This window comes from Loxodonta africana, chromosome 5 (assembly GCF_030014295.1).
Source record: "Loxodonta africana isolate mLoxAfr1 chromosome 5, mLoxAfr1.hap2, whole genome shotgun sequence".
NCBI lineage: Eukaryota > Metazoa > Chordata > Mammalia > Proboscidea > Elephantidae > Loxodonta > Loxodonta africana.
In genome coordinates this window covers 14,783,667-14,806,336 of record NC_087346.1, presented here as the reverse complement: position 1 = coordinate 14,806,336, position 22,670 = coordinate 14,783,667, and the positions used below count along the sequence as shown (strand labels likewise).

General features: G+C 37.9%; 1 protein-coding gene across 3 annotated transcripts in view; it reads right to left on the bottom strand.

Moving 5' to 3' along the window:
* The window catches only part of SCLT1 (sodium channel and clathrin linker 1), a 224,926-nt gene that overhangs the window by 150,531 nt on the left and 51,725 nt on the right, over positions 1–22,670 (bottom strand). For all 3 annotated transcript variants that reach the window (XR_010322005.1, XM_010590552.3, XM_064285323.1), the window contains exon 6: positions 4,206–4,341. Coding sequence is in view for 2 of the 3 variants with exons in the window: in XM_010590552.3 (XP_010588854.1) it covers positions 4,206–4,341 (136 nt within the window). In the remaining variant the exon portion in view is untranslated. The remainder of the gene's footprint in view (positions 1–4,205; positions 4,342–22,670) is intronic.

The following is a 22,670-nucleotide window of genomic DNA, read 5'->3' as shown; positions in this document are numbered from 1 at the left end:
GGTTAGAAAGACTAAAGTCTAAATTAATATCTATTCACCTATATATAAAACAATTATAAATGTTTCCCAATAACACTAGTCTAGAACAAAGTAAAGAACATGCTTTCCTTATTATTTTTTCATCTATTTTTTAAATTCCTTCCCTTTACAAACTGTTTTTAAAAATTCAGTGTTAAACATGATCTTATCAATTGATGCAGAAAAGGCATTTGACAAAGTTCAACACCCATTCATGATAAAATGTCTCAGTAAAATAGGAATAGAAGGGAAATTCCTCAACATAAAAAAGGGCATTTATACAAACCCAACAGCCAGCATCATCGTAAATGGACAGAGTCTGATACCATTCCCCTTGAGAACGGGAACCAGACAAGGATGCCCTTTATAACTGCTCTTATTCAGCATTGTGCTGGAGGTCCTAGACAGAGCAATTAGGCTAGATACAGAAATAAAGGGCATCCAAATTGGCGAGGAAGAAGTAAAAGGTAGGTAACATGATCTTATACACAGAAAACCCAAAAGAATCCTCAAGAAAACTATTGACACTAATAAAAGAGTTCAGTGGAGTATTCGGTTACAAGGTAAACATACAAAAATCAGTTGGATTCCTCTACATCAACAAAGATAACATCGAAAAGGAAATCACCAAATCAATACCATTTAAAATAGCCCCCCCCAAAATCAAACCCACTGCCATCAAGTCAATTTCGACTCATAGCGACCCTATAGGACAGAGTAGAACTGTCCCAGAGTTTCCAAGGAGCGCCTAGTGGATTTGAACTACCAACCTTTCGGTTAAGCAGCCATAGTTCTTAACTACTATACCACCAGGGTTTCCACAATAGCCCCAGGAAGATAAAATACTTAGGAATAAATCTAACCAGAGATGTAAAAGACCTATACAAATAAAACTATAAGACACTACTGCAAGAAACCAAAAGAGATCTCTATTAGTGGAAAAACATACCTTGCTAATGAATAGGAAGGTTCAACGTTGTAAAGAATGTCTATTCTACCAAAAGACATCTATAGATACAATGCAATTCTGATCCAAATTCCAATGACGTTTTTTAATGAGATGGAGAAACAAATCACCAACTTCAAATGGAAGGGAAAGAGGCACTGGATAAGTAAGGCATTACTGAAAAAGAAGAACTAAGTGGGAGGCCTCACACTACCTAACTTTAGAATCTATTATACCACCGCTGTAGTCAAAACAGCCTGGTACTGGTACAACAACAGATACATAGATCAATGGAACAGAATTGAGAATCCAGACATATGAGCAGCTGATATTTGACAAAGGCCCAAAGCCTGTTAAGTGGGGGAAAAGACAGTTTCTTTAACTAATGGTGCTGGCATAACTGGATATCCATCTGCAAAAAAATGAAACAAGAACGATATCTCCTGCCACACACAAAAACTAACTCAAAATGGATGAAAAACCTAAATGTAAAATCTGAAATGATCAAAATTATTGAAGAAAAAATAGGGACAACACTAGGACCCTAATACATGGCATAAACAGTACATAAAACATTATTAACAATACACAAACACCAGAAGAGAAACTAGATAACTGGAAGCTCCTAAAAATCAAACACCTATGCTCATCTAAAGACTTCACCAAAAGAGTAAAAAGATTACCTACAGACTGGGAAAAACTTTTTGGCTATGACAATCTACATGACACTGCAAAAACTCAAAAACAAAAAGACAAATAACTCAATTAAAAAATGGGCAAAGGATATGAACAGGTACTTTACCAAAGAAGACATTCAAACGGCTAACAGACACACGAGGAAATGCTCACCATCCTTAGCCAACAGAGAAATGCAAATCAAAACTACAATGACATACCATCTTACCCCAACAAGGCTGGCATTAATCCAAAAAACACAAAATGATAAATGTCAGAGAGGATGTCGAGAGACTGGAACACTTATACACTGCTGGGTGGGTATGTAAAATGGTACAACCACTTTGGAAATCGATCTGGCGCTTCCTTAAAAAGCTAGAAATAGGACTACCACATGATCCAGCAATCCTACTCCTTGGAATATATCCTAGAGAAGTAAGAGCCGTCACACAAACAGATATATGCACACCCATGTTCATTGCAGCACTGTTCACAATGGCAAAAAGATGGAGGCAACCAAGGTGCCCATCAATGGATGACTGGATAAATAAATTATGGTACATTCACATAATGGAATACTACACAACAATTAAGAAAGATGAATCTGAGAAACATAACATGGAGGGATCCGGAAGACATTATGCTGAGTGAAATTAGTCAGTTGCAAAAGGACAAATATTATACGAGACTACTATTATAAGAACTCAAGAAAGAGTTTAAACAGAGAAGAAAATATTCTTTGATGGTTATGAGGTGGGGAGGGAGGGAGAGGGGTATTCACAAATTAGATAGTAAAAAAAAAAAAATTTTTTTTTTTTTTTTTATAGATAAGAACTATTTTAGGTGAAGGGCAAGACAACACATGTTACAGGAGAGGTCAGCACAACTGGACTAAACCAAAAGCAAAGAAATTTCCCGAATACAACCGAATTCTTCGAAGAGCAGAGTAGCAGTGGCGGGGGTCTGGGGACCATGGTTTCAGCAGATGTCTAGGTCAATTAGCATAACAAAATATATTAAGAAAATATTCAGCATCCCACTCTGGTGAGTGGCATCTGGGGTCTTAAACGCTAGCAAGCGGCCATGTAAGATGCATCAATTGGTCTCAACCCACCTGGAGCAAAGAAGAATGTACAACATCAAAGTCACAAGGCCAATATGAGCCCAAGAGACAGAAAGGGCCACATAAATCAGAGACTACATCCTGAGACCAGAAGAGCTAGACGGCGCTCAGCTACAACTGATGACTGCCCTGACAGGGAACACAACAGAGAATCCCTGACAGAGCAGGAGAATAGTGGTACGCAGACCTCAAATTCTCATAAGAAGAGGAGTCTTAATGGTCTGACTGGGACTAGATGAACCTCAGAGGTCAAGGTCCCCGGACCTTTTGTTAGCCCAAGACTGGAACCATTTCCCAAGCCAACTCCTCAGACAGGGATTGGATTGGACTATAAGACAGAAAATGATACTGGTGAGGAGTGAACTTCTTGCTTCAAGTAGATACATGAGACAGTTTCTGTCTGAGGTGAGATAAGAAGGCAGTGGGGAACTTGAGCTGGTTGAATGGACAGTGGGAATACAAGGTGGAGAGGAGGGGTGTGCTGTCTCATTAGTGGAAGAGAAGCTAGGAGTACCCAGCAAGATGTATGTAAGTTTTTGTATGAGAGACTGACTTGATTTGTAAACTTTCATTTAAAGCACAATGAAAAAAAAAAAGATTCTGGAAAAAAAAATTTCAGTGTTAAATACCCATTTCTTATAAAGCTAAATATAACCTTTCTGGTTAACATAAAATGTCAATCTCATAAGAATTTTAAAACCAAATTTCCAAGGAACAAAGATTATGACTTCTCACAGATAATTCTAAAATCTAAATTGTAATTCAGAATTTCTAAAACCTATTTATAAACGAGGAAGCTGATGCACAAAGAGATTTTCTAAGCTCACACAGCAAGAAAGCAGAATGGGTATTCAAATTCATACAAGATACGACATACTTGGGCTTTAAAATTATAAATTTTAAATTGAATTTCAATTAAAATTTCTTTATGTGACCATTCATAAAAAATTAATGTTGAAAAATGAGATATATATAACATAGCTTCCCAAAAATTTCAGTTACTATAAGAAAAGAAGAAAAAAGGAAAAAAGTATAATTCTAGAACAATCACTTTAGAAAACTATAATTCCATAATCTTTGAAGACTGAAGAAATATAGTACCAGAAGGAAAACACTGAAAATGTGTAACAAAACACTCCTGCAAATTTAGCAAACAGCATATTTTGCGATTTTTTCTTTAAAATTACCTTGACATAAAAATATTTTTATAAAAAATCATTGAATTAAAACATATGTTTGGCAACTATATTTATAATAAATAATGAGGGTACTTATAACAAGTTTTAATACCCAAGGACAAAATAGTATCAGAAACCTAAACTGCAGGAAAGCATCAAGTGTAACAATTTTGTTACTCTGTTATCACTCATAAATAATGACTAAAACAGATTTTTAAAAATTCTGTTTTTTCAGGATATAATTTTAAAAATATACGTCACTCACCTGATTGGCTAGTTGCAATTGTTCTTGAAGGTTCCTGACTGTTTCATCATCTGTATATATATCATTCCCCATCTCTGTGTCAAAGGGAAGGGTCTCCAATTGCTTTTCAACAGCATCTTTTAATTCACCATGTAACCTTTAGAACAATTAACAAAATAATAATACCATAAACTCATTTCAGTAGCAGTAACTACCATTTCAGAGACAATTAAAAATAAACATTTGGGTCAAAAATCATTCTTTACACAAAATCGCTTTTAAGTAGATTTTAAATCAAAAATTAGAAGTGTTTAACAACAACAACAACATAAAACCCAAAACCCGCTACCATAGGATTGATTCTGACTCACAGCAACCCTAGAGGACAGAGTAGAACTGCCCCATAGTGTTTCCAAGGAGCACCTGGTGGATTTGAACTGCCGAGCTTTTTGGTTAGCAGCCATAGCTCTTAACCACTATGCCACCAGGGTTTCCTTAGAAGTGTTTAATCACCATTAAATATTATGCTATGAAAACAAAAAGATCATATAATAATTTCAAATGCATTAAATTGGTCATAAATAACTCAAGAATAATTTGATTTGTCCTAGGGAGATTTAAATTTTTCAAAAAGGTAAAATTCAGATATTATACCTCATTAAATAATAAAACAAGCCATTCAGAAAAATCTATAGAATATGATAGCAGTTTCAGCTAGTCAATTAAATGAAAATGAGATATTAAACTTTGTAGAATTATTTGTTACCTTTTTCATTGTTTCACAAAACTCATGTGACTTCCTACTAGCTCCAGTTAATGAACAAAGTAGATTAAAATGATGGCTGGTCAAGAAACCAAGATAATAAGGAGCTTTATTTTTCAGCAATTCCTACATAAACTTGACCATTTTGAAGGTCTTAAATTCAAAAATAATCTTAGTTTTAAATAAATTACAGATATTTCAATATTTTGGAACAAATACAAAAAAAGCATAAGAAGTTAACAAAAAGATCTGATGAACTGCTTTATTTTAAAATGATACAAACTTAAGAGGAAAAAGAATTTACAATGTCAGAAAAACTCAAAATTATATTATTTCATATAGTCATGAAGCAGAAAATATTATGTATAACAAATACAACTCAAAGGCGAAAATTTCACATTACATGAATGTTAACTCTTTTCACTATTTCCCCTGTGTCTCTTACATTATGTTCTTTCTCATTCTGATATTTTTTTCTGACTTAAGTTCCATCCCATTAATTCTTCCTTTAGTTATGTCTCATTTCCATTACTGGATTTTTTCAGTTCTAGAATTTCTAGTTCTCTGCTAAAATTACCAATATTGTCTATTTCATTGAAACTATTAAGCAGTCATTTAAAAGGCCAGCCTTGTAGATCTGTCTCTATTGTTTTTTAACCAAGCTATATTCTTTTTTTTTTTATTCTATCTTCCTGTCATTAGTTTTTTTTTTTTTTAATAACAGATATAAACTAGATACTATATGTAAAAAACTACAGAGGTTATTTTGAGGCCTTGGATGACGTCATTTTCCTCTAAAAAGGCCTTCCTTTAATTTTTTTTTTTTTCAGGTGGCTAGAGGCATTAGCAATCCCTGATTACCTCATGCCAGCATCATGGATTCAGACAGTTCAGTGCTGTGTTTCAGACCTTTGGAGGACGGGCCTATTTTTGATCACTCTTACTCCTATGGTATCCCAACTCAATACCTGGAAATTTGTGGGCCACCCAATCTTAAGCATGATGGGCCCTGAATTTCAATTTTTAACTCTCTAGAACTGTGAATTTGTTATAACTTCTGCTCAGTTTTCAACTTTTCTCCACCTCTTCTGGGATAGTGACATATACCTCAGTTTTCAACTTTTCTCCACCTCTTCTGGGATAGTGACATATACCTAGTAATAAACCAAGAAAAAAAAAAATCCCATTGCTGTTGAATCAATTCTAACTCATAGTGACCCTATAGGACAGAGTAGAACTGTCCCGCAGAGTTTCCAAGTAGATTCGAACTGGTGACCTTTTGGTTACCAACCGTAGCACCTAACTACTACGCCACCAGGGTTTCCATATCTAGGAAAAAGTAGCCCCAAATGCATACCCTCAAATACCTAGATTTCTTTCTTTTCCTGATCATTGCCCCAAAATTCTTCACTGCCTCCAATTCCTTTAAACAGATTTGATTTTTGCTAATTTTTTTGCCAAGATTTTCTAGCTTCTGTCCAGATTTTCTATTTTTTTTCTCAGAAGGGTTCAAATTACCTAGTCTGCCATTACTGTAAACAGACGCTGTAATTAATTTATTTTCAATTAATTAAAAATGATAAAATGTTCTGGGTACTGCTTTATCTGTATCTCACCAGTTTGATAATGCCATTCATTCTAAGTATTTTTCAGTTCCAGCTTTCACTTCTTTTTTTCCTTAGGAGTTATTTGAAAATGTAGTTGAAAGAAACTTTTTATGTCTATCTTATTTATTATAAGCATATAATATGTTTGTAATCGGCTCAACGGCAATGGGGTTTTAAATACTGATTAAATGAATTTAATCCGATTCTCCAAAGTTACTACAAAAACAGTATAAAAAAGAGAATAAACCATTTAAGTATTCCAAAATTTTAACGGGCTGACTCTACGGCACATAACAACCTTTCTGAAAGTATTTTTATATACGGTAAATAAATCTTGAAAATTAGATATAATTTAATTAAGTGCAACAAATATTTAAAGAGATATTATATGCAAAATAGTAAGGCAGTTATGGTTCTACTGGTATTTATCCAAATACATACGCAAGTAAAAATATAAGGAAAAAAAAAAAGTTGCTGTCCAGTAGATTCTGGCTCATAGCAACACTACAGGACAGAGGAGAACTGCCCATAAGACTTCCAAGGAGCGCCTGGTGGATTCCAACTGCCGACCTTTTGGTTAGCAGCTATAAGCTCTTAACCACCATGCCACCAGGGCTACAAAAATACAAGAGCCATGAGAAAATAAAAAAGAGCTCTGTCATATTTAATTTGTTTGACGGTAAGAGGAGAAATCATATACAGCTTCGTGGAGGTAAATAGTCTTGTCATGATCATTAATAATATTAGCAGCACCATAACTCTCTGTATAGCTGCTCTTTCTGCTGTCACCATTAATTAGCTGACTTCTGTTTTCTAGTGTAAACTCTGGAAAAACTCAGTTTTATTGGTTTAGCTAATGGCTGGCTCTTTTGCTGAAAGCCCTGCTACTTCTGTCATAATGAGGAAGCAGGACAATCAGGAAGCAGCTCTACCAAATGTTCGTTCCAGGGCCACACCCCTGTAGCTGAGATCCTGGGTTCATCAGCAGGGCCACACCCCTGTAGCTGAGATCCTGGGGTTCATCAGCAGGGCCACACCCCTGTAGCTGAGATCCTGGGGTTCATCAGCAGGGCCACACCCCTGTGGCTGAGATCCTGGGCTCATCAGCAAGTTTCTGCCAGAGCTGTGGCCTGCAAGACACCCTGCCTTAGCTCCACAGAAGCTGCTGCCAGAACTGTTGGGTCTAGAGCCACTCTACACATGTAAAAGTCTCATACTCGAATGCCTCAGGCACTGCCTCTCCCTCCACTTAGCTCCCAATTGAAGTCTCTTACAAGTGCATATCATTCGCAGAGCCTAATTCTTATCCTGAACTAGTTTTTCAGTTTTCTAGGCTCTGCAGTACAGGAAGGCATACTAAAAGAAAGTTGGAACAGATGCTGGAGCAATCTACCATATCTGACACAACCTGTTATTATAATTGCATAATTTAATTAAATATCACCCAAAGTGGTAAAAATCTAAATAAAAGTTAGCTTTACTATGACACTTAAGCTGAATGTGAAAGGCCCAATAAAGATTAGTTATTAAATAACTGACTGCTATTGAGTTGACCCATAGGGTCTCATAGGTGAGCACTGGTGGCAAAGTGGTTGAACGCTCAGTTGCTAACCAAATGGCTGGTAGTACGAACCCATTAAAAAATTAAAGGATAAAAGTGTATTTATATTAAGTCAATGACAAATATTTTTAAAGAATATATATTATCCATTTTAACTGACTCCTTCAATAAACAGACCAACTACTAATCTAAAAGATAAGAGAGCTTTCACTGCGTCTTATACCACGTACCCCCACATGTCTGTCAGGTTGCCATACTGTGGTGGCTTGGATGTTGCTATGCTGCCGGCAGGTATGCTACTGGTATTTCCAATACCAGCAGGGTCGCCCATGGTGGGCAAGTTTCAGCTGAGCTTCCAGACTAACAAACTAAGAAGGAGGAACTGGTAATCTACTTCTGAAAAGAATTAGTCAGTGAAAACCTTACGACTAGCAACAGAATACTGTCTGATACAGTGTCGGAAGATGAGCCTCTCAGGCTGGAAGGCACTCAAAATATGACTGGGAAAAGCTGCCTCATCAGAGTAGAGTTGACCTTAAAGATGTGGATGGAGTCAACCTTTAGGGATCTTCATTTGCTGATGTGGCATGGCTCAAATCCATTAATAATAAAAAACCAAAAACCAAACCCAGTGCCATAGAGTCGATTCCGACTCATAGTGACCCTCTAGGACAGAGTAGAGCTGTCCCATAGAGTTTCCAAGGAGCACCTGGCGGATTCGAACTGCTGATCTTTTGGTTCGCAGCCGTAGCACTTAACCATTACGCCACCAGAGTTTCCTCCATTAATAATAATAAACGTGGAATATACGAAGTACGAAATTAGGAAAATTAGAAATTGTCAAAAATGAATGGAAACACTTAAACACTGGTATCCTAGGCACTACTGAGCTGAAATGGACTGGTATTGGTCATTTTGAATTGGACAATTATACAGCCTACTATGACAGGAATGACAAATTGAAGAGGAATGGCACGCATTCACTGGCAAAAAAAAAACTTCCCCAAAATCCACCCTGAAGTACAATGATGTCAGTGATAGGATAATATGTATATGCTTACAAGGACGACCAGTTAATATGACTATTATTCAAATTTACGTACTGGCCACCAAGGCCAAAAATGAAGAACTGGAAGAAACTGATCAAACATGCAATCAAGATGCATTAATTAATTACTGGTGACTGGAATGTGAAAGCTGGAAAGAAAGAAGTAGTATTGGTAATTAGAAGATATGGCCTGGGTGATAGAAACAATGCTGGATATCACATGATAGAATTCTGCAAGATCAATGGCTTCTTCATTCCAAGTACCTTTTTCAACAACATAAACAGCAACTATACATTTTGACCTCTATGGATAGAATACACAGGAAATTAAATCAATTATATCTGTGGAAAGAGACAATGGAAAAGTTCAACATCAACCAGAGGCGGGGCCACGATAGTGAAGCAGTCAGACTCTTCCGCTGATCCCTCTTACAACAAACCCCCCCAAAAACAAGTGAATTGATTATATACATGACAAGCTAGAAACTCTGAGCATCAAAGGCAAAGTTAAGTAATCAGACTGAGTGACAGGGGAGGGAAAGACGGCGAAGAAGCAGTGAGGAGTTGCTGAGCCCACGGTAGTGCCTCAGCTCTGATTCCTTGGCACAACTGCGGCGGGGCTGATGGTAGTTTCCTGGGACAAGGCAGCTTCAGCGAAAGAAAGCAAGCAGAGTGGCACACCCCTGATCCTGTGGCATGTCTACAGCAGGGTTGGCTGCGGCATTTAGGAAGTGGCTGCTACAGTGAAAGAAGGCAACCGAAGTCCCGGTACCCCTCACCCCCTGGTGTGACAGCTACAGGACTGTCTGTGGAGTTTAAGATACAGCTGCTTCAGTGAAAGAAGGCAAGTGTGGGACGCAGCCCTAATCCCCTGGGGGTGATCTCGGCAGGGACCCAGCCAGCGCACACAAGCTACACACACCTCTGGAATCTGAGATAAAACAGCGCTCCTGGCTCAAGATAAGTGATTTTGTCTAATTTACCCCATGCAGATCCAATAGCTCCTTCTTTCAAAAGAACTCTCTCCTATCTGATCCCTCCTCCCTCTGCCCCAGCCAGCTTTCAACAGTTGATTTCCCTGGGCCTGTGATAGATCCTGCTGCACTTCCTGAGCCTTTCCCCTGGCCTTGGAGAAGGAACAAATTAACAAACAGGGGAAAAATACTCTGCCAACACCCCTAAACTGGAAGCACAGAGCAGAAGCAGCTCTAGTCCAGGCACAAGCGATCCACAGGCTTTGTCTGTCACCACTGTATGGATACAGGTAGCTATTATATTGCAAGGGCAAATCTGTTTGAGGTCTGTTTATAACTGTTTCAGCTGTGTGGTGGAGAGGCAGGTTTTGGGGGTTTGATACTGCTCTGCCTATTAAACAGGGCCTTCACCTACCCACAGCAGGGTCCTGAGGACTGGAGGTTCCACCCACGCCAACTACTCACCTGCAGAAGGGGACCAAGGATACTGGTGCCTACCAGTCCTTACAGGTATAAGCATTGGGTGCCTAAGGTACACCTGCAGAGCCCACCCGCCAGAGCGCTCTAGAGAACAGAGATGCTCCTTTCACACTGATACTTGGGGGAAGTCTGTCAGCCTCTGGCTTTCTCAGAGTGTGATCCCCTGCTGCTACCAGAAACCTGTGCATACACCATCATCACTGTTCCTCTAAGACAGTATGTGAGGGCCTACAGTACACACTATGTGACCAACTATTAGGACACCTGAGCTGAATCTATACAAGAATAGTGAATGGACTCCTAGGCTCACATACCTGGTAACAGCTCTAGCCATCTGGTAACAGGACATTAGGGCTTCAAAGACTCCAATAATCAAGTTAGCTCACTCTAATAGCCTATCTGGGTATATTAAAACAAAACAAAGCAAGAAACTAGAACACAATGAAAAAATAAATTAATTAATACAATAACTTATAGATGGCTCAGAGACAGCAGGGGATATGAAATCACATAAAGAAGCAGATCATGATTGCTTCAACAAACTCCCAAAACAAAGAATAAAGGACTCACCTGGATAAAAATATATTCCTGAAATTACTGGATGTAGAATACGAAAGATTAACATACAGAACTCTTCAAGACATCAGGAACGACATCAGGAACGAGCTCAGGCAACACACAGAAAAAGCTGAGGAACACACAGATAAAGCAGTTGAAGAAATTATAAGGCTTATTCAAGAACATAAAGAGAAATTTAATCAACTGCAAGAATCCATAAAGAGACAGCAATCAGAAATCCAGGGATTAACAATAAAATTACAGAATTAGACAACTTGATAGAAAGTCAGAGGAGCAGAATTGAGGAAGTGGAATGCAGAATTAGTGACACTGAAGATAAAACACCTGACAAAAATATATTCGAAGAAAAATCAGATAAAAGAATTAAAAAAAAACGAAGAAACCCTAAGAATCATGTGGGAATCTATCAAGAAGAATAACTTGCAGGTGATCAGGATACCAGAACAGGGAGGGTATAACAGAAAATACACAGAGAATCGTTGAAGATTTGTTGGCAGAAGACTTCCCTGACATCATGAAAGATGAAAGGACATCTATGCAAGATGCTCATCGAGCCCCATACAAGATAGATCCCAAAAGAAGTCACCAAGACATATTATCATCAACTTGCCAAAACCAAAGACAAAATTTTAAGAACTGCCAGGGATAAGTGAAAAATCACCTACAAAGGCGAATCAGTAAGTTCAGACTACTCAGCAGAAACCATGCATGCAAGAAGGGAATGTGATGACATATATAAAGCACTGAAGGAGAAAAATTGCCATCCAAGAATCATATATCCAGCAAAACTGTCTCTCAAATATGAAGGCAAAATTAAGACATTTACAGATAAAGAGAAGCTTAGGGAATTTGCAAAAACCAAACCACAACTACAAGAAATACTAAAGGGAATTCTCTGGCTAGGAAATCAATTATAGCATATATCCATCCAACACTAAAACACAGAACAGAGCAACCAGATATCAACTCAGACAGGGAAAACACAAAAATAAATCAAGATAAAAAAATGCTCAAAACAGGGAATCGCTGATGTCATTATGTAATTATGTAAAAGATGACATTAACTCAATAATGACGGACTAAATAAAGCAGGCATAGATCTTCCATATGGAGAGGAAATCAAGGTGATATAGGAGATACAAGTTAGGTTTACACTTGGAAAAATGGGTGTAAATATTAAGGTAACCACAAAGAAGACTGATGATCCCTATACTTCAAAATAAAAAACAAGATAAACATAAAGACTCAGCAAAAACAAACTCAACTACAATGAAAGAGTAACACACAATTTACAAAGAAAAATGTTTTAGCACCAAAAAGTAAGTGGAAAAATGAAACAGTTAACAACACACAAAAAAGGTATCAAAATGACAGCACTAACCTCATACCTATCTATAATCACGCTGAATGTAAACGGACTAAATGCACCAATAAAGAGACAGAGAGTTGCAGAATGGATAAAAAAAAACACAACAAATCTATAAGTTGCCTACTAGACACACATCTTAGACTTAAAGACACAAAAAAAATGAAACTCAAAGGATGAAAAAAAAATATATCAAGCAAACAACAACCAAAACAGAGCAGGAGTGGCTATACTAATTTTGGACAAAACAGACTTCAAACTTAAATCTACCATAAAGGACAAGGAAGGACACTATACAATGATTAAAGGGACAATATACCAGGAGGATATTACCATATTAAATATTTAGGCACCCAACAACAGGGCCTCAAGGTACATAAAACAATCTCGAACAGTCTTGAAAAATGAGATAGACAGCTCCTTAATAATAGTAGGTGGCTTCAAGACAACTCTCAGAGAAGGAAAAAACATCCAGAAAGAAGCTTAATAAAGACATGGAAGAGCTAAATGTCACAATTAACCAACTTGACCTCATAGACATATATAGCACATTCTACCCAAAAGCATCCAAGTATACATTCTTTTCCAATGCACATGGAACATTCTCTAGAATAGACCACATATTAGCCCATAAACCAAGTCTTAACAGAATCCAAAACACTGAAATATTACAAAGCATCTTCTCTGACCATAAAGCCTTAAAACTAGAATAACAGAAAAATCAGGGAAAAGAAATCAAACGCATGGAAACTGAACACTTTGCTCAAAAACGATTGGATTATAGAACAAGTTAAGGACAGAATAAAGAAATTCATAGACTCCAACTAGAATGACAACACTTTCTATGAGAACCTTTGGGACACAGCGAAAGCAGTGCTCAGAGGTCAATTTATATCAAAAAATGCACACATCCAAAAAGAAGAAAGGGCCAAAATCAAAGAATTATCCCTACAACTTGAAAAAATAGAAAGAGAACAAAAGAAACCTTCAGGCAACAGAAGAAAGCAAATAATTAAAATCACAGCAGAATTAAATGAAATAGACAACAGAAAAACAATTGAAAGAGTTAACAAGTCCAAAAGCTGTTTCTTTGAAAAGATTAACAAAATTGATAAACCATTGGCCAGGCTGACAAAAGAAAAACAGGAGAGGAAGCAAATAACCCGAATAAGAAATGAGATGGGCAATATCGCAGCAGACCCAATTGAAATTAAAAGAACCAGAACAGAGTACTATGAAAAGTTGTACTCTAACAAATTTGAAAACCTAGAAAATGGACAAATTTCTAGGAACACACTACCTACCTAAACTAACACAAACAGAGGCAGAACAACTAAATAAACCTATAACAAAAGAGGAGATTGAAAAAGTAATCAAAAACTCCCAACAAAGAAAAACCCTGGCCCTGATGGCTTCGCTGGATGATTCTACCAAAATTTCTGAGAAGAGTTAACGCCACTACTACTAAAGGTATTTCAGAGCATAGAAAAGGATGGAATACTCCCAAATTCATTGTATGAAGTCAGCATATCCCTGATACCGAAACCAGGTACAGACTCCACAAAAAAAGAAAATTACAGACCGATATCCCTCATGAACTTAGACGCAAAAATCCTCAACAAAATTCCAGCCAACAGAATTCAACAACATATCAAAAAAAGAATATACCACGACCAAGTGGGATTCATACCAGGTATGCAGGGATGGTTCAACATTAGAAAAACAATCAATGTAATTCATCACATAAATAAAACAAAAGACAAGAACCACATGATCTTATCAATTGATGCAGAAAAGGCATTTGACAAAGTCCAACACCCATTCATGATAAAAACTCTCAGCAAAATAGGAATAGAAGGAAAATTCCTAAACGTTTTAAAGGGTATGTATATAAAGCCAACAGCCAACATCATCCTAAACAGAGAGAGACTGAAACCATTCCCCCTGAGAACAGGAACCAGGCAAGGGTGCCCTTTATCACCACTCTTATTCAACATTGTGCTGGAGGTCCTAATCAGAGCAATTAGGCTAGATAAAGAAATAAAGGGCAGTCAAATAGGCAAAGAAGAAGTAAAAGGATTTCTGTTGGGAGAAGACATGATCTTATACACATAAAAACTAAGGAATCATCAAGAAAACTACTGAAACTAATAGGAGAGTTCAGCGGACTATCAGCATACAAGATAAACATACATAAATCAGTTAGATTCCTCTATAACAACAAAGAGAGTAATGAAGAGGAAATTGCCAAATCAATACCATTTACAATAGCCCCTAAGGAAAAAAAAAATACTTAGGAATAAATCTAACCAGAGACGTAAAAGATCTAAACAAAGAAAAGTGGAAGACACTACTGCAAGAAACCAAAAGAGACCTGCATAAGTGGAAAAACATACCTTGCTTATGGATAGGAAGATTCAACATTGTAAAAATGTCTATTCTGCCCAAAGTGATCTATAGATACAATACAATCCCGATCCAAATACTAGTGACATTTTTTAATCAGATGGAAAAACAAATCACTAACTTCATATGGAAGGGAAAGATGCCCTGGATAAGTAAAGCATTACTGAAAAAGAAGAATGAAGTGGGAGGCCTCACACTACCTGATTTTAGAACCTATTATACTGCCACAGTAGTCAAAACAGCCTGGTGCTGGTACAATAACAGATATATAGACCAATGGAACAGAATTGAGAATCCAGACATACATCCATCCACATATGAGCAGCTGATATTTGACAAAGGCCCAAAGCCTGTTTAATGGGGAAAAGACAGTCTCTTTAACAAATGGTGCTGGCATAACTGGATATCTATCCACAAAAAAACGAAACAAGACCCATACCTCACACCATGCACAAAACCCAATTCAAAATGGATCAAAGACCTAAATATAAAATCTAAAACAATAAATATCATGGAAGAGAAAATAGGAACAGCGCTAGGAGCCCTAATACATGGCATAAACAGTATACAAAACATTACTAGAACTGCACAAACAGCAAAAGAGAAATTAGATAACTGGGAGCTCCTAAAAGTGAAACACCTATGCTCATCTAAAGACTTCACCAAAAGAGTAAAAAGATTACCTACAAACTGGGAAAAAGCTTTTAGCTATGATATTTCTGATCAGCATCTGATCTCTAAAATCTACATGTTACTGCAAAAATTCAATAACAAAAAGACAAATAACTGAATGAAAAAATGGGCAAAGGATATGAACAGGCACTTCACTAAAGAAGACGTTCAGGTAGTTAACAGATACGTGAGGAAATGCTTAGGATCATTAGCCATTATGGAAATGCAAATCAAAACTACAATGAGACTCCATTTCACTCCAACAAGGCTGGCATTAATCCAAAAAACACAAAATGATAAATGTCAGAGAGGATGTGGAGAGACTGGAACACTTATACACTGCTGGTGAGAATGTAAAATGGTACAACCACTTTGGATATAGAATCGGCGCTTCCTCAAAAAGCTAGAAATAGAACTACCATATGATCCAGCAGTCTCGTTCCTTGGAATATATCCTAGAGAAGTAAGAGCCATCACACAAACAGACATATGCACACCCCTGTTCACTGTAGCACTGTACACAATAGCAAAAGATGGAAGCAACGAAGGTGCCCATCAATGGATGAATGGATAAATAAATTATGGTATATTCACACGATGGAATACTATTCATCAATAAAGAACAAGGACAATTCTGAGAAACATTTCATAACATGGAGGAATCTGGATGGCATTATGCTGAATGAAATTAGTCAGTTGCAAAAAGACAAATACAGTATGAAAATATAGTATGAGACTACTATAAGAACTCAAGAAATAGTTTAAACAGAGAAAATAATATTCTTTGATGGTTGTAAGGGTGGGAGGAGGGCGGGAGGGAGGGGGGAGTCACTAATTAAATAGCAGGGAAGGACAACACACAATACAGGAGAGGTCAGTACAACTGGACTAAGTAAGTTTCTGGAATATTCTGAATGCTTAGAAGGCCAGCGTAGCATGGGTGGGGGTATGGGGACTATGGTTTCAGGGGACATCTATGTCAATTGACTTAATAAAATCTATTAACAAAACATTCTGCATCCCATTTTGGACAGTGGTGTCTGTGGTCTTAAATGCTAGCAAGCGGCCATCTAAGATGCATCAATTGGTCTCAATCCACATGGAGCAAAGTAGAATGAAGAACACCAAAGACTCAAAGTAAGTATGAGCCCAAGAGTGAGAACGGGCCACATAAATCAGAGACTACGTCAGCCTGAAACCAGAAGAACTAAATGGTGCCTGACTATGACCAATGAATGCCATGACGGGGGTACAACAGAGAACCCCTGAAGGAGCAGGAGGCCAGTGGGACGCAGATTGAAAATTCTTGTAAAAAGACACAGACTTAATGGTCTGAATGAGACTGGAGGGACCCCGGAGGTCATGGTCCCCAGAACTTCTGTTAGCCCAAGACAGGAACCATTCCCAAAGCCAACTCTTTAGACAGAGATTAGACTAGACTATAAGACAGAATGATACAGGTGTGGAGTGGGCTTCTCGGATCAAGCAGACACATGAGCCTATTCGTGGAGGGGAGATGTGAAGGCCGAGGGGAACAGAAGCTGGCTGAATGCACACGGAAATACACGGTGGAAAGAAGGAGTATGCTGCCTCATAAGGGGGAGAGCAACTAGGGGTATATAAAAAATAGCAAGGTGAATATAAGGTTTTGTATGAGAGACTGACTTGATTTGTAAACTTTCACTTAAAGCAGAATAAAAATATATTAAAAAAAATCATGAATCAGAACAAGGCTAGGGGCCAACTGCAGAAGAGACCATCAATTGCTCATATATAAGTTCAAGTTGAAGCTGAAGAAAATTAGAACAAGTCCACGAGAGCCAAAGTATGACCTTAAGTATATCCCACCAGAATTTCAGATCATTTCAAGAACAGATTTGACACACTGAACACTAATGATCTAAGAATAGATGAGTTGTGGGATGACACCGAGGACATGATACATGAAGACAGTAACCCAACCAAACCCACTGCCGTTGAGTCGATTCTGACTCATAGCGACCCTACAGGACAGAGTCGAACTGCCCTGTAGAGTTTCCAAGGAGCGTCTGGCAGATTCGAACTGCCAACTTTTTGGTTAGCAGCCATAGCACTTAACCACTACACCACCAGGGTTTCCATGAAGAAAGTAAGAGGTCATTAAAAAGACAGGAAAGAAATAAAACACCAAAATTGATGTCAGAAGAGTCTCTGAAACTTACTCTTGAATGTCAAGCAGCTAAGTGAATGGAAGAAATAACGAAGCAAAAGAACTGAACAGGAGATTTCAAAGGGTGGCTTGAGAAGACAAAGTAAAGTCTCACAGTAACATGTGCAAAGACCTGGAGTAAGAAAACCAAAAGGGAAGAACACACTTGGCATTTCTCAAGCTGAAAGAAATTGGAGAAAAAATTCAAGCCTCGAGTTGCAATACTGAAGGATTCTATCCTCAGAATATTGAACAAAGCAGGAAGCAACGAAAGAGATGGAAGGAATATACAGAGTAACTATACCAAAAAGAATTGGTTGACATTCAACTATTTCAGGAGGCAGCATATGATCAAGAATCCATGGTATTGAAGGAAGAAGTCCAAGCCGCGCTAAAGACACTGGTGAAAAACAAGTCTCCGGGAATTGACGAAATACAAATAGATGTTGCAACAAAAAGATGCACTGTTGAAAGTGCTCATTCGTCTATGTCAAGAAATTTAGAACACGTAGGTGGTCAACTGACTGGAAGAGGACCATATGTGCTCCTATTCCAAAGAAAGGTGATCTAACAGTATGCGGAAATTATCAAAAAATATCATTATTCCACACACAAGTAAAATTTTGCTGACGATGCTTCAAAAGTGGTTGCAGCAGTACATCGACAAGGAACTGCCAAAAATTCCAGTCAGATTTAGAAGAGGACATGAAGCAGAGGATATCACTGCTGATATCAGATGGATCCTGGCTGAAAGCAGAGAATACCAGAAAGATGTTTACCTGTGTTTTACTGATTATGCAAAGGCATTTCACTGTATGAATGATAACACATTTGGATGACATTACAAAGAATGGGAATTCCAGAACACTTAATGTGCTTATGAGAAACCTGTATACAGACCAAGAGGCAGTCGTTGGAACAGAACAATGGGATACTGCATGGTTTAAAGTCAGGAAAGTTGTGTGAGAGGGTTGTACTCTTTCATCATATTTATTCAATTTGTATGCTAAGCAAATCGTCTGAGAAGCTGGACTCTATGAAGAACAGGGCATCAGGATTGGAGTAAGACTCATTAACAACCCGCATTGTGCTGATGACACAACCTTGCCTGCTGAAAACAAAGAGGACTTCATGCACTTACTGATGAAGATTTAAGACTATGGCCTCCGGTATGGATTATGCCTCAACATAAAGAAAACAAAAATTCTCACAATTGGACCAATAAGCAACGTCATGATAAACGGAGAAAATATTGAAGTTTGTCGAGGATTTCATTCTACTTGAATCCACAATCAAAGCCCATAGAAGCAGCAGTCAAGAAACCAAATGACGTATTGCATTGGGCAAATCAGCTGCAAAAGGCGTGTTAAAAGTAAAGATGTCACTTTAAGGACTGAGGTGTGCATGACCCAAGCCGTGGTGTTTTCAATTACCTCATATCCCTGCAAAAGCTGGACAACGAATAAGGAAGAGCAAAGAATTGATGCCTTTGAATCATGGCATTGGTGAAGAAAAATGAACATACCACAGACTGCCTGAAGAATGAAAAAATCTGTCTTGGGAAAAGTATGACAGAATGCTCCTTAGAAGTAAGGATGGTGACACTTTGTCTCACATACTTTGGACACGTTATCAGGAAGACTAGTCCCTGGAGAAGGCCTTCATGCTTGGTAAAGTAGAAGGTCAGCAAAAAAGAGGAAGGCCCTCAATGAGGTGGACTGACACAGCGGCTGCAACAATGCGCTCAAGCACAGCAACGACTGTGAGGAGGGCACAGGACTGGGCAGTGTATTGTTCTGTTGTACATTTGCCAGGTTGGAATCAACAAAATGACACCTAACAGGATAACAGCAACATGCCAGTACAACATGAGCATCACAAAAAGAAAGTGTTCTCAATCGCTTAGTATTAACTATTCAGCTGGAGAACAGATATTTCTGATGATGAAGCATACCACAATCTGAGAAAATACATCTGAAACATCTAAAACTTAGCACGTTGAACGGACCATTTGCACTCAATACTCATTGCTGCCACTTTCAGTATTTCTGTCTCCATCACAGCAGCTGAAAGTTTAAAAGTACATTTTTCAGATGTTCTTGTAGCTGGAGTTCTGGATGAAATTAAAATTTCACCAATGAGAGGTACTTGAAGGAAATATGGAAGGCAGAAGTAAGGCTGAGACCATTTTTCTGTTGGTACAGCAGGTGACAAGCAGAACTGGACAGACATGAACGTCTTCTGTAGTTACACCCTACACCCCACTTTCCAGTGTCAAGTCTAAGCTTCCTGGAAATGACGCTGCAGTGGTGGCAACAGAGGTAGCAGCAGCGTAAATTCCTGACCTCAGGATCACAGACTTTCTAGGGTGTGATCCTCAAAGCAATGATCTAGCAGCACTTAAGTCTAAGTGAACTGACCACTTTTTGTTGGAAACTTCTAGAATGATTACTGTTTACTGCTTTGACACTGACTAGCACACAAAAACAAACATCCGGAATACGATTATATAAAGTACCTTCGCAATTTAATAAGGAAAACATAAACTAACAAATAGAAAAATGGGAAAAAGAAATGAACAAGCATTTCATAGAAAAAGAAAACAACTTGGATAAATAAGTATATGAAAAATGGTCAACCATGTTAGTATTCAGGAAAGTGCAAATTAAAACCACAATGAAAAACCATTTAACACTCAAACTGATAAAACTTAGGAAGCCTGATAAGAACAAGTGATAAAAGATGTGACTCAATAACAACTCATAAATAGCACTGGTAGGAATACAAATTGATAAACCACTGTGCAAGTTAATTTAGCATTAATTGGAAAATTGAATGAATATTCACATAAGCTATGACCCAGAAATTTTATTTCCTGAAAATTCTTGTATTTGCACACGATATTGTGTGAAAAAAGCAAGTATTAGAAGCCTATATATAGAATGATACCATTTTTATTATTTTTTGCATATTAAAATATGCAGACTAAATGATTTATTATTTGGGAATATATATACCAAAACCAAAAACCAAACCCAGTGCCATCGAGTCGATTCTGACTCATAGCGACCCTACAGGACAGAGTAGAACTGCCCCATAGAGTTTCCAAGGAGCGCCTGGCAGATTCAAAGTGCCAACGCTTTGGTTAGCAGCCATAGCACTTAACCACTATACCACCAGGGTTTCCGGGAATATACATACCTATAAAAAATTAAAAAGCAAGGGAAGGATAAACACAGAATTTAATATAGTATTCACCTCTGGCTTAGGAAAAATGAGGATGGAATTGGGGAAGAAAAATGCATATATATACCTGTATAAGTAACACTTCAGTTCTTAAGCTGGATGGTGGGTTGAGAGGTTTTCATTTTTATCAGTATGTTTCATAACATACATATATACTATATACTACACTACCAATGATTGCTAATAAAGTAAAACCTGTGAAAGCTGGAACACGATGGGGCTGCCCTGTTTTCCTGGGTCTCACAAGTTTTCTGCATTTGATAGGCTGCAGTCACTACTTTTCTATTGCTACATAGTGGAAAATATTTTAGATTTCCTTCTCTGACAAGTTTCTGCTTTTCAGAAATTCCAGCTTTCACAGGTTTTACTGTACTTATAAAGTGCTCGTTACGTACCCTGTTCTGAACACTTACTCTCCCCCTTACAAACAACCCTATGACGTAGGTTCTGTTATTATCTCCAAATTATAGATGAAGAAACTAAAGAACAAAGAGGTTATATAGCTTGTCCAAGGTCACACAGCTAATAAGTAATGGAGCCAGGAGTCAAAGGGAAAATCAGGCCCCCAAGTCCACAGTCTTAACCAGTATACTATGTTAGGTTATACTGTTAGATGCCATGGAGTTGGTTCCGACTCATAAAGACCCTATACACAACAGAATGAAACACTGCCTGGTCCTGCACCATCCTCACAATCCTTTTTATACTTGAGCCCACTTTTCTCCATTTATCATGATGTTGCTCATTGGCCCATTTGTGAGGATTTTTTTTTCTTTATGTTGAGGTGTAATCCATACTGAAGGTTGTGGTCTTTGATCTTTATCAGTGTTTCAAGTCATCTTCACTTTCAGTAAGCAAGCTTGTGTCATCTGCATAATGCAGGTTAAAGAGTCTTCCTCCAATCCTGATACCCCGTTCTTTTCATATAGTCTAGCTTCTAGGATTATTTGCTGAGCGTACAGATTGAATAAGTATGGTGAAAGGATACAACCCTGACACACACTTTCTTGAGTTTAAACCACACAGTACACCCTTGTTCTGTTTGAATGACTGCCTCTAGATCAATCTACAGGTTCCTCATGAGCACAATTAAGTGTTCTAGAATTTCCATTCTTCACAGTGTTATCCGCAATTTGTTATGAGCCACACGTAGTCAATAAAACACATGTAAACATCTTTCTGGTATTCTCTGCTTTCAGCCAGGGTCCATCTGACATTAGCAATGATATCCCTGAATCCATGTCCTCTCCTGAATCTGGCTTGAATTTCCGGCAGCTCCCTGTGGATATACTGCTGCACCCACTTTTGAATGATCTTCAGCAAAATTTTACTTGAGTGTGATATTAATGATATTGCTTGATAATTTCCACATTCGGTTGGATCACCTTTCTTGGGAATAGGCATAAATATGAATCTCTTCCAGTCAGTTGGCCAGATAGCTGTCTTCTAAATTTCTTGGCACAGATAAGAGCACTTCCAACACTGCATCCATTTGTTGAAACATCTCCATTTGTATTCTGTCAATTCCTGAAGCCTTATTTTTCACCAATGCCTTCAGTGCAGCTTTGACTTCTTCCTTCAGTACCATTGGCTCCT